Source organism: Drosophila takahashii, chromosome 2R, assembly GCF_030179915.1.
Source record: "Drosophila takahashii strain IR98-3 E-12201 chromosome 2R, DtakHiC1v2, whole genome shotgun sequence".
NCBI classification, from domain to species: Eukaryota; Metazoa; Arthropoda; class Insecta; order Diptera; family Drosophilidae; genus Drosophila; species Drosophila takahashii.
In genome coordinates this window covers 38956122-38969692 of record NC_091679.1, presented here as the reverse complement: position 1 = coordinate 38969692, position 13571 = coordinate 38956122, and the positions used below count along the sequence as shown (strand labels likewise).

Genomic DNA, 13571 nt, shown 5'->3' with positions numbered 1-13571 from the left:
GTGGTCACGTTGCTTCGAAATCCGAGATCCGAGATCTGAAAAACGAGAACCAGAATAGGAGTGATGCCGATGACGAGTTCCCATAGAAGATGGCCAAAACATTAATATTATTTATTTATTTATTGAAAAACAATGTGGAGGCTGGCCAGCAGAGCCGTCTGCACCAAATTTCACACCCATTTTTCGAAAGGCCAGCGACGAACTACGAACGGAACTGGGCGCAAACAAGTTCAATATTATTTATTGGTCACATTTTAATTTCATGTTAAATATTTTAGTACAGGAATTTTATGTATCTCGGAGATTTGCTAATTTCGTTGCCTATATAAGAGTCTTTGTTTACCGCTGGGGATCACCAGTCGCCGCGAGTCGCCAGCTTGGATTGTATTAAGTGACATATCGATAGAGCGAAACATGAAATTCCTTATAATTCTCAGCCTGTTTGTGGTTGCTGCCTGGGCGACGGACAGCAATGATCCCATTTCCCAGGAATCCAATGTGGAGTACAATGGCAAATACCATTATCAGTGAGTTTAAGGGAGAGATATAATCCATATAGGTACTAACTAAGATCTAACTATCCAGTTACGAGCTGAAAGATGGCTCCAAGGCCACTCAGGATGGCGTTTTGAAGACTGTGAATTCCGAACACGATGGCGAATCGGTGAATGGAAAGTACTCCTTCGTCGCCGACGATGGCGAGACCTATGTGGTGTCCTACACGGCGGATGAGAATGGCTACCGCCCGGTTGGCGCCCACCTGCCCACGCCACCACCCACTCCAGAGTCCGTGCTGAAGGCTCTGGAATACATCCGGCTGCATCCCTACACGCCGCCCGCGGGAAAGCACTAAGCAGATCCAGCAAAAACTAAGCCAAAATGTGATTGGAACCAAAAGAACTGAGACAAATTAAAAAAGATATTAAATAAAAAAACAAAACATGCGATTGGTTAGCCGGAAACAAAAGAGTTCAAGCAGTTGACTTCACTGTTTACTTAGGGCTGGGAATCTCCTAGCTGAGATCCCCTCTTCGAAGAGCCACTGGACTGGAAATGTGTGTTAAATTTGCCTTACTTAGCAGTTTTTCGGCTCTGCTGGCCATCTCGCTAAACAATTACTAATTGAAAGCTAAATTGTTAAATAAGCAATTGAAGCCCAAGCAGAGTGGCAAAAGTCTCAAGGCCGAATCCGCAATCAGCTTAGGTTTAAGCGAGATTCAGATTGAGGCAGCAGCATTAGAACTCGGAATGCGACTAAGCTAAATCTTTAAGAATTATGTAAGACAAACGGAAACTGAAAGTGTTTGGATTCTCTCATTTTAATTTACAATATCATGTTAATTTTAAAATCAAACAAACACGTAGAACTTTGGAGATTCCGGGAAGAAGTTGAATAACATTTCTCTGAGCCCCGAAAAATTAATCAGATATGTATCGCAGGTGATTTAGAATTTTTGTCGCTTGGCTCTTTTGTTTCTGGCCAAAAGCGAAGTTCATTGACCATTATTCCCGCAAAAGTCTATTCTCTATGACACAATTGTGGTTAATATTCGCAGCATATAGCCATCACTTTGGGTATATGTAAGTTCGCAGTGTTATCAATTCGATTTATGGCCAACAATACTCTACATTTTTTATGGCCCGTTTGTCTCGACCGTTCACCGTTAGCTTTTCCCTAATTGAAACGTGATCGGTATGCTAAAGCGGGGGAATCATTATGACTTATGGAATTATTTGTGACAGAATTCTGGTTGCCATATATCTAGCACTCCCAACTCAAATCCTTAACGGATTCCCCAGGAACTCTGGACTCAACGGAACTAACTGGCGAACCGCGACTCCCCGAAGAATTATACATATTCTGCTCAGACAAATCACGTAGTCTGTCAAGATCCGAGATATGTGACGAGGGGAGGGGTTTTGGGGGTCTCAAGACTTGTCACCTGTTGACATCGTCGTCGCTCCATCTTCATCTCCATCTCTTTTGGCGGTGCGATCTGATGTTTACTCATCGCGGGGCAATAAAACCGAAACCGAAATTCGAAAAAAAAGAAGAAAAAACCCGGGCAGCAAGAAAAAGAAGCAGCAGCGCCCGCTCGTAATTTCTGCGAGTACTTCGAAGCTTATCTAGTGCGCCCATCGTAATGGTAATCGTAAGCAGCCGAAGCCACGGACCAAGAGTATAAAAAGCCCGGCTTTCGTTCGGCCAGTCAACAGTCGCTCGCCGGATACCGCCCACACTTAAGTTTAGAAGTCAAAAGGATAGGATATATTCTGAAACCCTCCTTCGCCAACATGTACAAGTTCGTCTTCCTCGTCTGCTCCGCCATGCTGCTCAGCTATGTCCTGGCCAGACCCCAGGATCAGCGGGCAGGAGCTGCCACGCCCACATCCACGACCACGGCGGCCACCATTGTGAAGCAGGACAATGTGAACAATGCCGATGGGAGCTTCAATAGCAGGTAAATTGGGATTATAACTTGTAAACAGAATAGAAATAACCCTTATATATCATCTCAAGCTACGAGACCTCGAATGGAATACGCGTGGAGAACATTGGCTACCTGAAGAAGATCATTGTGCCCAAGACTGAGACCTCCGACGGCCAGGTGATCGATGAGCACGAGGAGCTGGTTCTCGTCCAGACCGGATTTTATAGCTACAGCGATCCCGATGGCAACCTCATCACCCTGCGCTATGTGGCCGATGAGAATGGATTCCAGCCGGAGGGTGACCATCTGCCCGTGGCCCCGCAATAGTTTAGATAAACCTATCTACTCCCTATAATATTTCGCTTGAAAGTATTATGCACTGCCTGAATGCCATACGAAATTGAAATGTCTACATTCCGTAGTTAGTCTTAAGCAAACACACACACACACCGAATCGCCTGCAAAAAGAGAGAAATAAATATTGGAAACGATAATGAAAACGACAACTGAACAACATCTGAAGTGAAGTTACTTCTCAGCCTCGCGTGGCCTATAACATTACATTACCAAATTGCCCTTCACGCTTGCGGTTAACACTGATGATCGCAAAGTGGCGGTGAGATGGGATTGGGATGGTCATATGAGCCAACTGCCGGATTTGTTTACACTGATGGCTCACTGATGGTAAAGGCCCTCCAAAGCTCGAAACGACATTGATGCTGATATGATATGGTATACGGTATCAAGTGTTTGTTTGGCCAGCTCAATGGGGCATTCGCATAGCCAGAATAAGTAATTACTCTATAATGCGAATGATTAAACTGTCATTAGGTTGGGTATTAGCCACTTCATCAGTGGCTAATGTGGGACAATCGTGGAATCAGTTCATCATTTATTGAGACACCGGAATGTTGCCATTTCTCTGGTGCTTCGGCATTATTACTAGCAGTCTGCTGCAAATACATCCTGCAAATGCAGTCAAGTTGATTCCAGTGAGTTATTAACTATCTAAAATACTAGCTAGAAATATTTAACTCCTATTCTTTAGAGCTTGGGGTACTATGTGGAGATGAAGCAAATGGATTGCGTGGGCAATCCCGACTATTTTGCCGACCTCTACTGCCGGATTCTTCCCCCAAACAACAGAACCATGGAGGCATCTGTGAATATCATGCAAAGACTGTCCGTCTTTAGTGGTTCTCTAAGGGTATCGATTCCCAATACCAAAAAGGTCATAACCCAGATATTCGACATCACCTTCGATGTGTGCAAAGTGCTGCGTGAACGCAAGCGGAAGGTGTTAATCGACCTTTTGGTCAACACTTTGGCCAGGAACAGCAATGCAAAAGCTTGGCGATGTCCTTTTCCAAAGGTATTATATGCGGGTTATATAAAATCATAAATTAAGAAGCTTTATTGCTCTTTTTACAGGGTAAATTCGAATCCAGAAACATTTCAGTCACCGATTTGCCGCCCATGCTAACAGAATCTGAATTCTACGTAAACTTGGACTTCTTTATACCCAAGGTAGCGAATGCAATGAATGTCACTCTGCATGGGCATCTTTATGAGATTGCCAAGGAGAAGAACAGGAGAAAGAAATATTTGTAGTGCTTTTATTGTAAAAATCTCTAACGTTTCTTAAATAAATATAGAACTTATGGTAGAAAACTATATAAAATCTTTAATGGATAATAATAAAAAATGTTTAACAAACACCTTAATTCGCTGGAGATGTCGGTAAATGAATTTTACTTACAAATTTTACAATTGACACTAAACTTACTGCATACTTTCAGGAACTAACTTTTTTTGTTTCATAGATAAATGGATAATAATAATCGCGAATGGAAAATCACTGAATTTAAACTAAACGAATAGTATTATATAGTAAACTGCTATCACAGCGATGACAAGATCTCTTTCAACTAAATATTCACGCCCGGTTGACAATTGAAATGATGAAATTAGACAATTATGTTTCGGATTAGTAATTACTTCAATTTCGATAAAATTTCAATCAGTGAACGGCGAAATTTAGTTTTCCGCCGTCCGATCGACAGTAATGTTCTACATTTGGCTCAGCTCCATACGGATGATTTTGTTACTCATCCACCTGATTCATTATACCGAAGCCAAGGTGAAATATCAGTTATAAATTAGGTATTTAAATAGTAAACAAGCCAAAACATTTTTAGAGGCGAATACGATGGGATTGCTTTGATTGCCAGATGGGACCGCAGTATGCTGATCAGATGAAATGCCAGGTTGGCGGCATTAGACGCTCCCTCTTAAATGTGGAACTTAACTTGCTGGCGGAACTGGACAAAATTAAGACTTATATCAAAATTTCGAATAGATTTAAGTCAACCTCTCCGTATCGAAAGTTCTTTGACATCACTTTTGATGGATGTAAAGTGATATCCGATATGGTTCAAGGTACCATGGTATCGAACATGTTTAATGCTGTCGTCAAATCGAGCAATCAACCCCGCAAGTGTCCCGTAAAAGAGGTTAACTAAAAATGTATTACTATACTTTATAAATTATAATTTAAAATCAACATTACAGGGCACAATTTACTATCATAACATAAGTATTGAAGATGCCTTACCCATGTTTGTGCCCACTGCCCAGCTATTCATCCAAGTAGACTTCTACTCTCGTCGGCAATTGTACTTAAACGTAAGCCTGAGAGGAGAAATAACTGAAAAATAAATATATATCTATTCCAACTAGATTCGTTTGTTTATGTTTAATAGACCACTTTAACGAACTGACCGCATTTAGCGCCCATAAACGAAGACATTAACGCTTAAATTTAGAACTCTGTGCTCGATTGGTATATGATACCCACTTAAAATGCAATCACGAAAAATATCAATTATTGGGCTATAATTATGAGAACCATTATCCGCGAATGTTTTCACTTATAGCCCGTGCCTAAACTTTCCAGCCAGACAGTAGTAATTGATCAGCGGCGTAATTACAACATCATGGCTCAATTTCCATTGATATTTCTGCTAATCTTCTTGGCCAGCCAAAGCGAATCGGCCAAGGTTTGTTTTTTAAGACTAAACTATTAAAACTATTCAGATTGAGACTCCTAATTAAATCTCTTTTATAGACTTTTTCAAAGGCACGCCTTCAACTGATGTGGAAAACTTTTAACTGCTTGGCGAATCCTAATTACATTTCCGAACACAAGTGTGTGATTTTGGAACCTGAAAAATCTCTGATTACCGCGGAACTGAACTACTTAAAGGATGTTACCACATTCAATGCCACCTTTAAGCTTTTCATGCCGCGAAGACCTTCTCGACCTTATCAGAAAGTAATCGATGTGAATGTGGACATATGCCAGTTTGCCAAGGGAATTCACGGCCACAGATTCATGACAATCGTTGTGAAAGCTTTTGGAAAGCAGGGATCTCAGCTAAAGTGTCCCCATCCCAAGGTAATTCCTTCTATTACATTAGATATCTTTTTCATATATCTTTTTCAGGGTCTTTACGTATACCCCAATATAAATATTGCCGAAAATCTGCCCGCTTTCTTGCCGGAGACCGATTTCAAAATCGAAATGAATTTTCTAACCACCGGTGCTCATCTTTTCAACACCACTCTCACTGGATTCTTGTTCGATCCGATAAAAAGGAAGTCAAAGACTACTTAATGATCGAAAATGAAATAAAATGTGTATTAACAGCGGCTACCAGATGGAATCCAAGGATTCAATCGAGATGAAAAGAGTCGTAGGGGCAATTTGGAGCACTTTAGAATTAATCAAGTGCTTTATGGCCAGGCCACTTGTCACCCGGCGGTACGTGATCTTTATGTCAAGTTCCGTTGACGAGATTGCCTCAAAATCGCCACTAGAGCATTATTTACGAGTCAAGCTCAAGATTGGCCGCATCGACAAGGCATTTCATTTCACAACCGACACGGCAGCAGCCTGAATATTTATGGCCAGCAGCAGTGGGGTTCTGTTGGCCAAGTTGGCTCGCGGCGAACGGAACCAAAATGTCAAATGTTGTTCATAAGAACAGCAAATGCTAAGAATGTAAGGGTGAAATCGTTTGACATTTGCAGATGCTGCAATTTCCCTGTGCCAACGGCAGCAGCAACACAGGTCAGTGTGTGAGTGGGGCAAAGTTTTAAGTAGTGGGATGGTGGCTCAGTGGCTCAGTAGTGGTGCACTCGAAAGCTAACCTTGCCCAGCTTTCGTTTTTTATTTGCTATTTTCGCCTGTGCGTGGAACTGCATCTCAAAAAGTTGCACAATCTGCAATGAATCACCAGCAAAAGCAGCAACACCAACAGGCACAGCAGCAACACCAGCAGACACGGCAGCAACATCGGCAACATTGGCAATCTGGAGGCTTGGCGGGCGTTTTGGCTTGGAGTTGTGGGTGCGGAAGGCGAAGACGTGGCCAAAACACGATGATGGCCCAGCGGGAGGAGAGGTCGTTTGTCGCAATAGGCGTTGGAGTTTGGCAGCATTTCGCGATTTTTCGCCGGCTCTTCGGCGGTTGTTCAACTCGTGGTCCTCCTCTCTGATTGAATTTGTCGTTTTTCCTTTTGATTTGTTCTCTCTTTGGCCCAAAACGCGTTGTAGATTAACCCAATTGTTTGGCAACTAATTAACATTTGCCAAGACACGGGGCCCGCTTTGAACTCAATTATCGTCTTGCCTCATCTGCCAGACACTTTGGCTATTACAACAATTCGCGCTTCGCTGGTGTTGGTATTGGATCCGCCAAACTGCCGCAATTACAAGAATGCGAATCCGAATCCGAATCTCAGTCCGAGTGCGAATCTGAAAATGAATCCGAAACCGAAGCCGTGGGGGAGCAGCATCTTGCATGCACTTCAAATGCACTTCTGCCGAGCCAAAGAGAGGGAGAGAGAGCCAAGCGCTTTTGGCCAAGACAACAACGAAAGCAAAAAAAACAAACTCGTTCTGGCTTGTTTCTAAATAACGGCATTGCGAAGATGAACGACCGGACGCGCTGGCGGAGGACGGACATTTCGCAGACATTTGAGCCGGGCCTACGAGCGGGCCAAATACGAACGGCGACAATAAGCCGGCCTAAGGTGGGTGCCACAGATAGATAGCCAAGTAATAGTCAATTTTTATTTGTTTAACATTTAATTAAGTAATTCGAAGAAGTTCCTTTTACAAAATATACCTACTCCATTTTTGGGAACCTTAAAAACAAAAGACTTAGGAAACGAACTTGATTATTTGACTGGTTTAGTAAAAAGGTTGGCTTTGTCTTCAGAAAAAAATTTAAAATTTGTTTTAATTCTTTTAAGAGCTATAAAACATTGGTGATAGCTTTTGAAAACATTAAAACCAATTTTAGAGAAAATGAAAAAAAATTTATATTTATTTATTTCTTTTATGTAACTTAATATTCTTGGACAAAAAACAACATTTTTATAATAAGAAGGATAATTATTTAGTTACCAAGAAAGAAAGAAACCCCTTGTCCGTTGTGACATTTATTAAAGTCTATCATGAGGAATTTTCAGAATTATTTTATACCCACCGATCTCCCACCAACTAAGCCTCTGGAACAGCCTCAAACGAGAGCGACAGTGAATTGTTTTTTTTTCTATTTTAGCATTTAAGCGTCGACGAGCCTACAAACAACAATTACCGATCGGTCGGATCAGACAGCTACAACAAAAACAAGAGCTACTATGGCAAATTCCACTTCCATCCATCTGCATCTCCAACTCCATCGCCATCTCTATCTGCATCCGAAACTGAAACAGAAACTGCAAATGCACGCTCTCCCATGGCGGATCACCTGTGTGGGTATGGGTATGGATGGAGGTATGGGTATGGACACGAGTGCAGCAGCAGGAGGATCGGATCGGGTCGGAGCGAATCGCCTATATAAGGCCTAAATAGGGCCGCGCTTGGCACAGTGTCTAACGGAGCTGCTTTCACTAGCCAGTGCGATCAGTGCCAGCCAAACGGGCGACAAAGCGGGCCAAATCAGTGGAATATTGTGGATAATCAGCAGAGACTCCTTGCGAAATGAAAGTGCTCGTAAGTGGCCCACACAACCATATTATTCCCAACATGTCGGAGTTTTTAGTTTGGTGAAGTGAATCTTAAAGAATTATTAAAAGGCTGAAAAAACATTTCATAAAAATGGTGCCACACTTCGGGTTATTCAATGCATAAGGGCATATTTAAAAGATGTTCCTCAATTAGTTATAATTTAATTTGAATTATTTCTGTGTCATTTCTAACATTTGATGAAAACATTTAGCCTTTATGTTGTGATAAATTTTGTATTATATTTAGAGGTTTTTAAAAGTTATATGAAAGCTTTAGAGAATTCAATAAAATTCTTATTTGTAAAATATATGATTTGCAACATTAGAAATGTCTTCAAAAACTCGTTTTTTATTATTCTTTAAAAACTCCTATGCAACTTTTCTTATGGGACCCTACCATTAATTTAATTGCAAATACTAGTTAATAATCAAAAACTGCAACTATCATTTGCAGATACTTCTTGTGCTGTTGGTCCTCTCCTGCCAGGGACAACACCACCATCCGCACAACCAGCACCCGAATGTCAACAACATTCCGCGTGATGACAAACCCGATCACCATCGCCACGAAGATCACCGGGAGACCAGCACCTGGATACCCATAATCAAGTACAACAAGGAGCAGAGCGAGGATGGTAGCTACAAGACGGAATACGAGACGGGCAACAGCATCGTCCACGAGGAGACGGGCTTCCTCAAGGACTTCGATACAAATCCCAATGGCGTTTTGGTCCAGCATGGCCAGTACTCTTACCAATCGCCCGAGGGAACGCTGGTGAATGTCCAGTACACCGCCGATGAGAATGGATTCAGGGCCACCGGTGATCACATTCCCACGCCGCCGGCCATTCCCGAGGAGATCCAGAAGGGATTGGACCAGATCTACGCCGGCATCAAGTTGCAGCAGGAGCGTCTGGAGCAACGGGCCAAGACGGATCCGGACTTTGCCAGGAAGCTGGAGGAGCGACGGGTGGCCAACCAGAATGGCCAGTATATCGGTCTGCTGGAGAACCAATAGACGAGAGTTCCGCCCATCCATCCCATTACTCATTCCTTTCCTCCCCACCGAACCGATGATTCTGGAAACGTGACTCCTTCGCATTCTATATCAATAACAACAAGACTGTGATTTCACTCTGCAATTTCTTCCAAATCCACTGTACCACTCTGAATGATAAAACTTTAATTATTCTTAAATTTCCAAACTAAGTTCCATATACCTACACACAGTTATAAACAGGGGCGCTCAATCAAAATAATAATAATATTTTATTAACGAGTGTGAAAGTTTCACTGCTTTGAAACAATAAAAGAAAAACTAACGTTTCCATTATGCCGAACCGATGGATTTACCATATTTTCTATTTTTTTCTGACTTTTTTCCGTTTTACAGCTGACCATATCCACCGATGTTCAGACAGACGTGACAAAGCGTTTATGGGTCCTCATTATTTTCACGTAGTAGTGTTTCCCCATTTACCGTGCATCTTTCGTTGCTTTATTGTTTACTTCGCAGATCGAATTACCCCATACGAGCGTCGTCTCGTCAGTTTGTTGATCCCATTCCATGCAGGTTGGGTTTTTCCAATTTTCCATATTTCTACATCGCCGCCATGGAAATTTTCTTTCGCGAGGAGTCGTCTCTCAACTGGTTGCAGTTGCATAATTACGACAGATTTGCCAGTGCCATTCGAGTTGTCTTCAGGTTTGCCAGCCGCTTGAAGTGGTCCGTGAATGGGTTACTAGCGTAGCCCCGATTCCTCTTCATTCTCTGCCAATTATTCCATAGGTTACCGTTTGGTATTTTGTTAAGAGTAGCCCTTAGCTACGCAAATAAAGAAACGAACATCATCAAGAGACCGAGAAAACCTTTTGGGCCACAAAACGGCAAACGATTTGGCCACTTATTTGCATAAAACGTAAACACACATTTTTATACTATATGTTTAAGTCTGGCTAAAGATAAATCAATTCCGCTGCATTTTCACCACCGCAGAAACAGAAAACAGACCCCAAAAGCGGGGCCCCGAAGAATGTTTATTCGCCATTAAGTTTCAACGCTCTTGCGCATAATTAAGACGAAAAAAGAAGAAGCAGAAAAAGCATATAATAACGAAGCTGAACAAAGGAAAATTTCTATGGCCCGTGATTAGAAAGAATCTTTCTTGTGGGCCTGCGCGACCGTTGAAATTGATTTGGCCAACTCAGTTGCCGTTTAGAAGCCGTCGCGTGCAGATCGCAAATCGCCAAGAATCGGGAAATACAAGAAATATTTCGTTGGTCTACCACATCTCTGAGCTCAAAAACTGAAAATCGAATTCGCGGGAGCGTTAGACCGACAAAAGTGTGTGGGGAGTTAAAAGAAGTGAAGATGTAAAGAGTTATAGATATGTATGTGAATATTGAATTGACATCGAAGCTCCGTTAAGGCAGAAATAGCAGAAGCCGAAGAAGAAACACATACAATAGATTGTTATTGTGGCCGCTGAAAACGAGAATGAATCAATAAAAACTTTGAAAACTAACAGTAAACTTGAAAAGTGGCACAGCATCTGCCAAAAACACAAAAACAAAGTAAAGTACCAAAATAGAAAGAGATTTTTAGCATAATTTCAAAATGGTTAGTCATCGGAAAGGGTGTCTACTGTGGCTGCTGGTCGCCTTTAGTGGTTTGCAGCTAATTGCCCCGCAGCAACTGCAGGGACCACCTCCTCGTCCCAGGGGGCGTATACGCATAGCGGATATGCAAATCTCTGCCGGTGGACCGGGAGCTCCGTCCCTGGGAAACTTAGGAAACTGGCCAAGTTTGCCCGCTGCAGGTCCCATCAGCTCCACCGTGCACACCCACATTCCACTGTTGCGCGAGGAGAGCCCCCTTCCAGCAGCCACGCCCAGCCAGGAGGCGGTGGTGTACGGCAACTGGAAGCCAGAGCATCCGGAGAAGCCCGAGGAGATGGAGAAGGAATTGGAGACCGATCAGCAGCCCAAAGAGAGGGTATACGGCCGACTGGAGGCCATGCTCATGGGAATGCCAGCGGATGGTAAGATGGAGTGATCATACGAACCGAATACTTCCTACGTGGATATCGAATCTTAGAAAATTTGGTTGATATTAAAAGAAATATTATGATTTAGAACCCCATAAAGCTCAAATGTTCTTGATTAGCATAACTGGCCTATTTAACCAACCGAAAGGGGAATTTTTTCTCTACGTTTTGTTGCTGTAACAAAATCAAAGTGCTGTTTTAAACAGCTAACGATGTAAAGAATTTATACCAGTCACTTTGTCGATGCTGGAAAAGTAAATTGTTTTCCTCGGATTTTTACATTTTTGTTTGCCGATTGCCAAATTTATAGAAATTTTCACAAAGGTATAATATTTCATATTCGGACCCCTAATTCCATTGATAGGGCAAACAAATTTGTTTAATGTTTGAAAAATCGCGATCTTGCTTTTGAATATAAAATGAAATTTGTATTGCCTTTCAGAAGACAACTTTAATCAGAATTTCGACAAATATAAGAACAATTTAATAGTCCTCAAAAAACTTTTCCTAATCTTTAAGCAAATATCTTTAAACGTAATAGTTTTGGGTTAATTATTGGAATCTTAGAAATTTGATAACAGAAACATAATATTTCTTTGTCCCGCAGCCATTGATGCCAAGCCATCGAGTTCCAGTGAAGAGCAGATCGCTCCAATTGCCCCTGGTGGCTATCAAAATCCCTCCTTCTCTCGATCAGCCAGCTTCGAGAGATCGCCAGAGAAGCATGGACGGCGGCGGATTACCACAAAGCAGGAACCACAGCAATTCGAGGTGGTCAGGGTGAACAGTACGGATCCGATACTGAAGCAGATCAGTGAGTCCATGGAGACGACGACGACGGACATTCGGAGGAATTCCCAGCATTCCGGCGACGACAGCTGGATGCCCCTGCCGTATCCCTATCCCTACGATACCACATCCCTGCCAGCGCCACCGGCAACGAGCTCCATGATTCCGGGATTCATGCAATCCTCGGTGGTGCATCCACCGGCACCCACGCAGGCCACTCGATCCACCGAGGGACTGCTCAACTGGCCCACTGATTTCATCGACAGTTCCTCGAACATGGCGAGCACTGAACGGATTGACGGTAATATCCAGGGCAACATCGATCGACGCGATGAGAGCGTTTCGGATCCTGCGGATGAGTACAAGTACTACGAGGACTCCCTGAACTCCGCCCAGATGCACAGCGAGCTGAGTGTTCCCGAGACAATGCCCCTGAATATTACTAGGGTGGGCATTCCATACGAGGATCGCAATGCTTCCGAGGAACCGACCATTTGTGTGCCCCTGACCGTTTCGGAAACGTCGCTCTCCTCCGACAGCATTGTGCCCCAGGTGGTGGAGGTGGAAAGGGTCTACTGTTTTCCCCTGCCCAAAGTGGAGATTCGTCACCGTGGTCCTGTTCGTCCGCAGGTGGAACAGGTGACCAGGGAACAAGAGATCTCCGAAACAGATATGGATTACCAACCAACGGATGCGCCAGTACCCAGTGATTCCACTGCGGGCGCTTCTCGAAGATCACATGGCCACCTCACACTGCTCCTCTTTATTGGTTGGAGCTTGAGGCCGTGGATTCGAACTTAGAATTAGGATCGATTGACCTAACACACAACTCAGGGGCTATTCGCTATCTACATTTATTTAAATATTAAAGCTAAGCAGACATACCAAGTTTAAATAGTGTTTTAATAGTTTTTTGCAGGCAGCAGACGATCAAAGTAAGTAAAATTTAAATAAAAAGATACATTTATTTATATTTTAAGAAATAATTAAGGTTAACAAGTTTCCAAGACATCTTATGATTTGGAGGAGACAAGTATTCAAAAAGTTAACAAAAAAATGAAGTTCCTGCTGAAAAAAAATATTTAATGAGGTAATGAAATAAAAAATTGACAATCAAATTTCGATAATAGCTACGATTAAAAACGATTAAAAATCATTAATCAGTTTTTTAAGTTTTTATTTAAGTGATTAAATAAAGCTATAGTGATTTCACAGATTGATATTTT

General features: G+C 42.5%; 7 protein-coding genes across 7 annotated transcripts; all 7 read left to right on the top strand.

Moving 5' to 3' along the window:
- Positions 1–260: 260 nt before the first annotated feature.
- On the top strand, positions 261–891 carry Cpr49Af (Cuticular protein 49Af). The gene is made up of 2 exons (XM_017147209.3): positions 261–527; positions 586–891. Exons 1-2 carry the CDS (start codon positions 415–417, stop codon positions 851–853), a joined length of 381 nt encoding a protein of 126 aa, XP_017002698.1. The 5' UTR covers positions 261–414; the 3' UTR covers positions 854–891.
- A 1336-nt stretch (positions 892–2227) lies between these two features.
- On the top strand, positions 2228–2938 carry Cpr49Ag (Cuticular protein 49Ag). The gene is made up of 2 exons (XM_017147208.2): positions 2228–2462; positions 2522–2938. Exons 1-2 carry the CDS (start codon positions 2296–2298, stop codon positions 2757–2759), a joined length of 405 nt encoding a protein of 134 aa, XP_017002697.2. The 5' UTR covers positions 2228–2295; the 3' UTR covers positions 2760–2938.
- A 396-nt stretch (positions 2939–3334) lies between these two features.
- On the top strand, positions 3335–4043 carry LOC108061158 (uncharacterized). Its single transcript, XM_017147219.3, has 3 exons — positions 3335–3424; positions 3481–3804; positions 3864–4043. The coding sequence occupies exons 1-3, from the start codon at positions 3341–3343 to the stop codon at positions 4041–4043; spliced, it is 588 nt and encodes a 195-aa protein (XP_017002708.2). The 5' UTR covers positions 3335–3340.
- Positions 4044–4493: 450 nt separating this feature from the next.
- LOC108061129 (uncharacterized) lies at positions 4494–5150 on the top strand. The gene is made up of 3 exons (XM_017147185.3): positions 4494–4572; positions 4631–4945; positions 5004–5150. The coding sequence occupies exons 1-3, from the start codon at positions 4498–4500 to the stop codon at positions 5148–5150; spliced, it is 537 nt and encodes a 178-aa protein (XP_017002674.2). The 5' UTR covers positions 4494–4497.
- A 278-nt stretch (positions 5151–5428) lies between these two features.
- Positions 5429–6108, top strand: LOC108061159 (uncharacterized). The gene is made up of 3 exons (XM_017147220.2): positions 5429–5491; positions 5572–5889; positions 5938–6108. Exons 1-3 carry the CDS (start codon positions 5429–5431, stop codon positions 6106–6108), a joined length of 552 nt encoding a protein of 183 aa, XP_017002709.2.
- Positions 6109–8140: 2032 nt separating this feature from the next.
- Positions 8141–9833, top strand: Cpr49Ah (cuticular protein 49Ah). Its single transcript, XM_044393092.2, has 2 exons — positions 8141–8320; positions 8964–9833. The coding sequence occupies exons 1-2, from the start codon at positions 8141–8143 to the stop codon at positions 9525–9527; spliced, it is 744 nt and encodes a 247-aa protein (XP_044249027.1). The 3' UTR covers positions 9528–9833.
- Positions 9834–10730: 897 nt separating this feature from the next.
- Positions 10731–13240, top strand: LOC108061140 (uncharacterized). The gene is made up of 2 exons (XM_017147198.2): positions 10731–11550; positions 12164–13240. The coding sequence occupies exons 1-2, from the start codon at positions 11127–11129 to the stop codon at positions 13144–13146; spliced, it is 1407 nt and encodes a 468-aa protein (XP_017002687.2). The 5' UTR covers positions 10731–11126; the 3' UTR covers positions 13147–13240.
- Positions 13241–13571: the final 331 nt, after the last annotated feature.

What these genes read in the sequence shown, in the direction of transcription:
- LOC108061158 (XM_017147219.3), top strand. Translation starts at nt 3,341, where the DNA reads ATGTTGCCATTTCTCTGGTGCTTCGGCATTATTACTAGCAGTCTGCTG. An exon ending in ATGCAGTCAAGTTGATTCCA is followed by an intron (nt 3,425 to 3,480) that starts GTGAGTTATTAA and finishes CCTATTCTTTAG; the next exon opens with AGCTTGGGGTACTATGTGGA. An exon ending in GGCGATGTCCTTTTCCAAAG is followed by an intron (nt 3,805 to 3,863) that starts GTATTATATGCG and finishes CTCTTTTTACAG; the next exon opens with GGTAAATTCGAATCCAGAAA.
- LOC108061159 (XM_017147220.2), top strand. Translation starts at nt 5,429, where the DNA reads ATGGCTCAATTTCCATTGATATTTCTGCTAATCTTCTTGGCCAGCCAA. An exon ending in GCCAAAGCGAATCGGCCAAG is followed by an intron (nt 5,492 to 5,571) that starts GTTTGTTTTTTA and finishes ACTTTTTCAAAG; the next exon opens with GCACGCCTTCAACTGATGTG. An exon ending in TAAAGTGTCCCCATCCCAAG is followed by an intron (nt 5,890 to 5,937) that starts GTAATTCCTTCT and finishes TATCTTTTTCAG; the next exon opens with GGTCTTTACGTATACCCCAA.
- Cpr49Ah (XM_044393092.2), top strand. Translation starts at nt 8,141, where the DNA reads ATGGCAAATTCCACTTCCATCCATCTGCATCTCCAACTCCATCGCCAT. An exon ending in CAGCAGGAGGATCGGATCGG is followed by an intron (nt 8,321 to 8,963) that starts GTCGGAGCGAAT and finishes TATCATTTGCAG; the next exon opens with ATACTTCTTGTGCTGTTGGT.
- LOC108061129 (XM_017147185.3), top strand. Translation starts at nt 4,498, where the DNA reads ATGTTCTACATTTGGCTCAGCTCCATACGGATGATTTTGTTACTCATC. An exon ending in TTCATTATACCGAAGCCAAG is followed by an intron (nt 4,573 to 4,630) that starts GTGAAATATCAG and finishes AAACATTTTTAG; the next exon opens with AGGCGAATACGATGGGATTG. An exon ending in GCAAGTGTCCCGTAAAAGAG is followed by an intron (nt 4,946 to 5,003) that starts GTTAACTAAAAA and finishes TCAACATTACAG; the next exon opens with GGCACAATTTACTATCATAA.
- Cpr49Ag (XM_017147208.2), top strand. Translation starts at nt 2,296, where the DNA reads ATGTACAAGTTCGTCTTCCTCGTCTGCTCCGCCATGCTGCTCAGCTAT. An exon ending in GATGGGAGCTTCAATAGCAG is followed by an intron (nt 2,463 to 2,521) that starts GTAAATTGGGAT and finishes TATCATCTCAAG; the next exon opens with CTACGAGACCTCGAATGGAA.
- LOC108061140 (XM_017147198.2), top strand. Translation starts at nt 11,127, where the DNA reads ATGGTTAGTCATCGGAAAGGGTGTCTACTGTGGCTGCTGGTCGCCTTT. An exon ending in CATGGGAATGCCAGCGGATG is followed by an intron (nt 11,551 to 12,163) that starts GTAAGATGGAGT and finishes TTTGTCCCGCAG; the next exon opens with CCATTGATGCCAAGCCATCG.
- Cpr49Af (XM_017147209.3), top strand. Translation starts at nt 415, where the DNA reads ATGAAATTCCTTATAATTCTCAGCCTGTTTGTGGTTGCTGCCTGGGCG. An exon ending in AATGGCAAATACCATTATCA is followed by an intron (nt 528 to 585) that starts GTGAGTTTAAGG and finishes CTAACTATCCAG; the next exon opens with TTACGAGCTGAAAGATGGCT.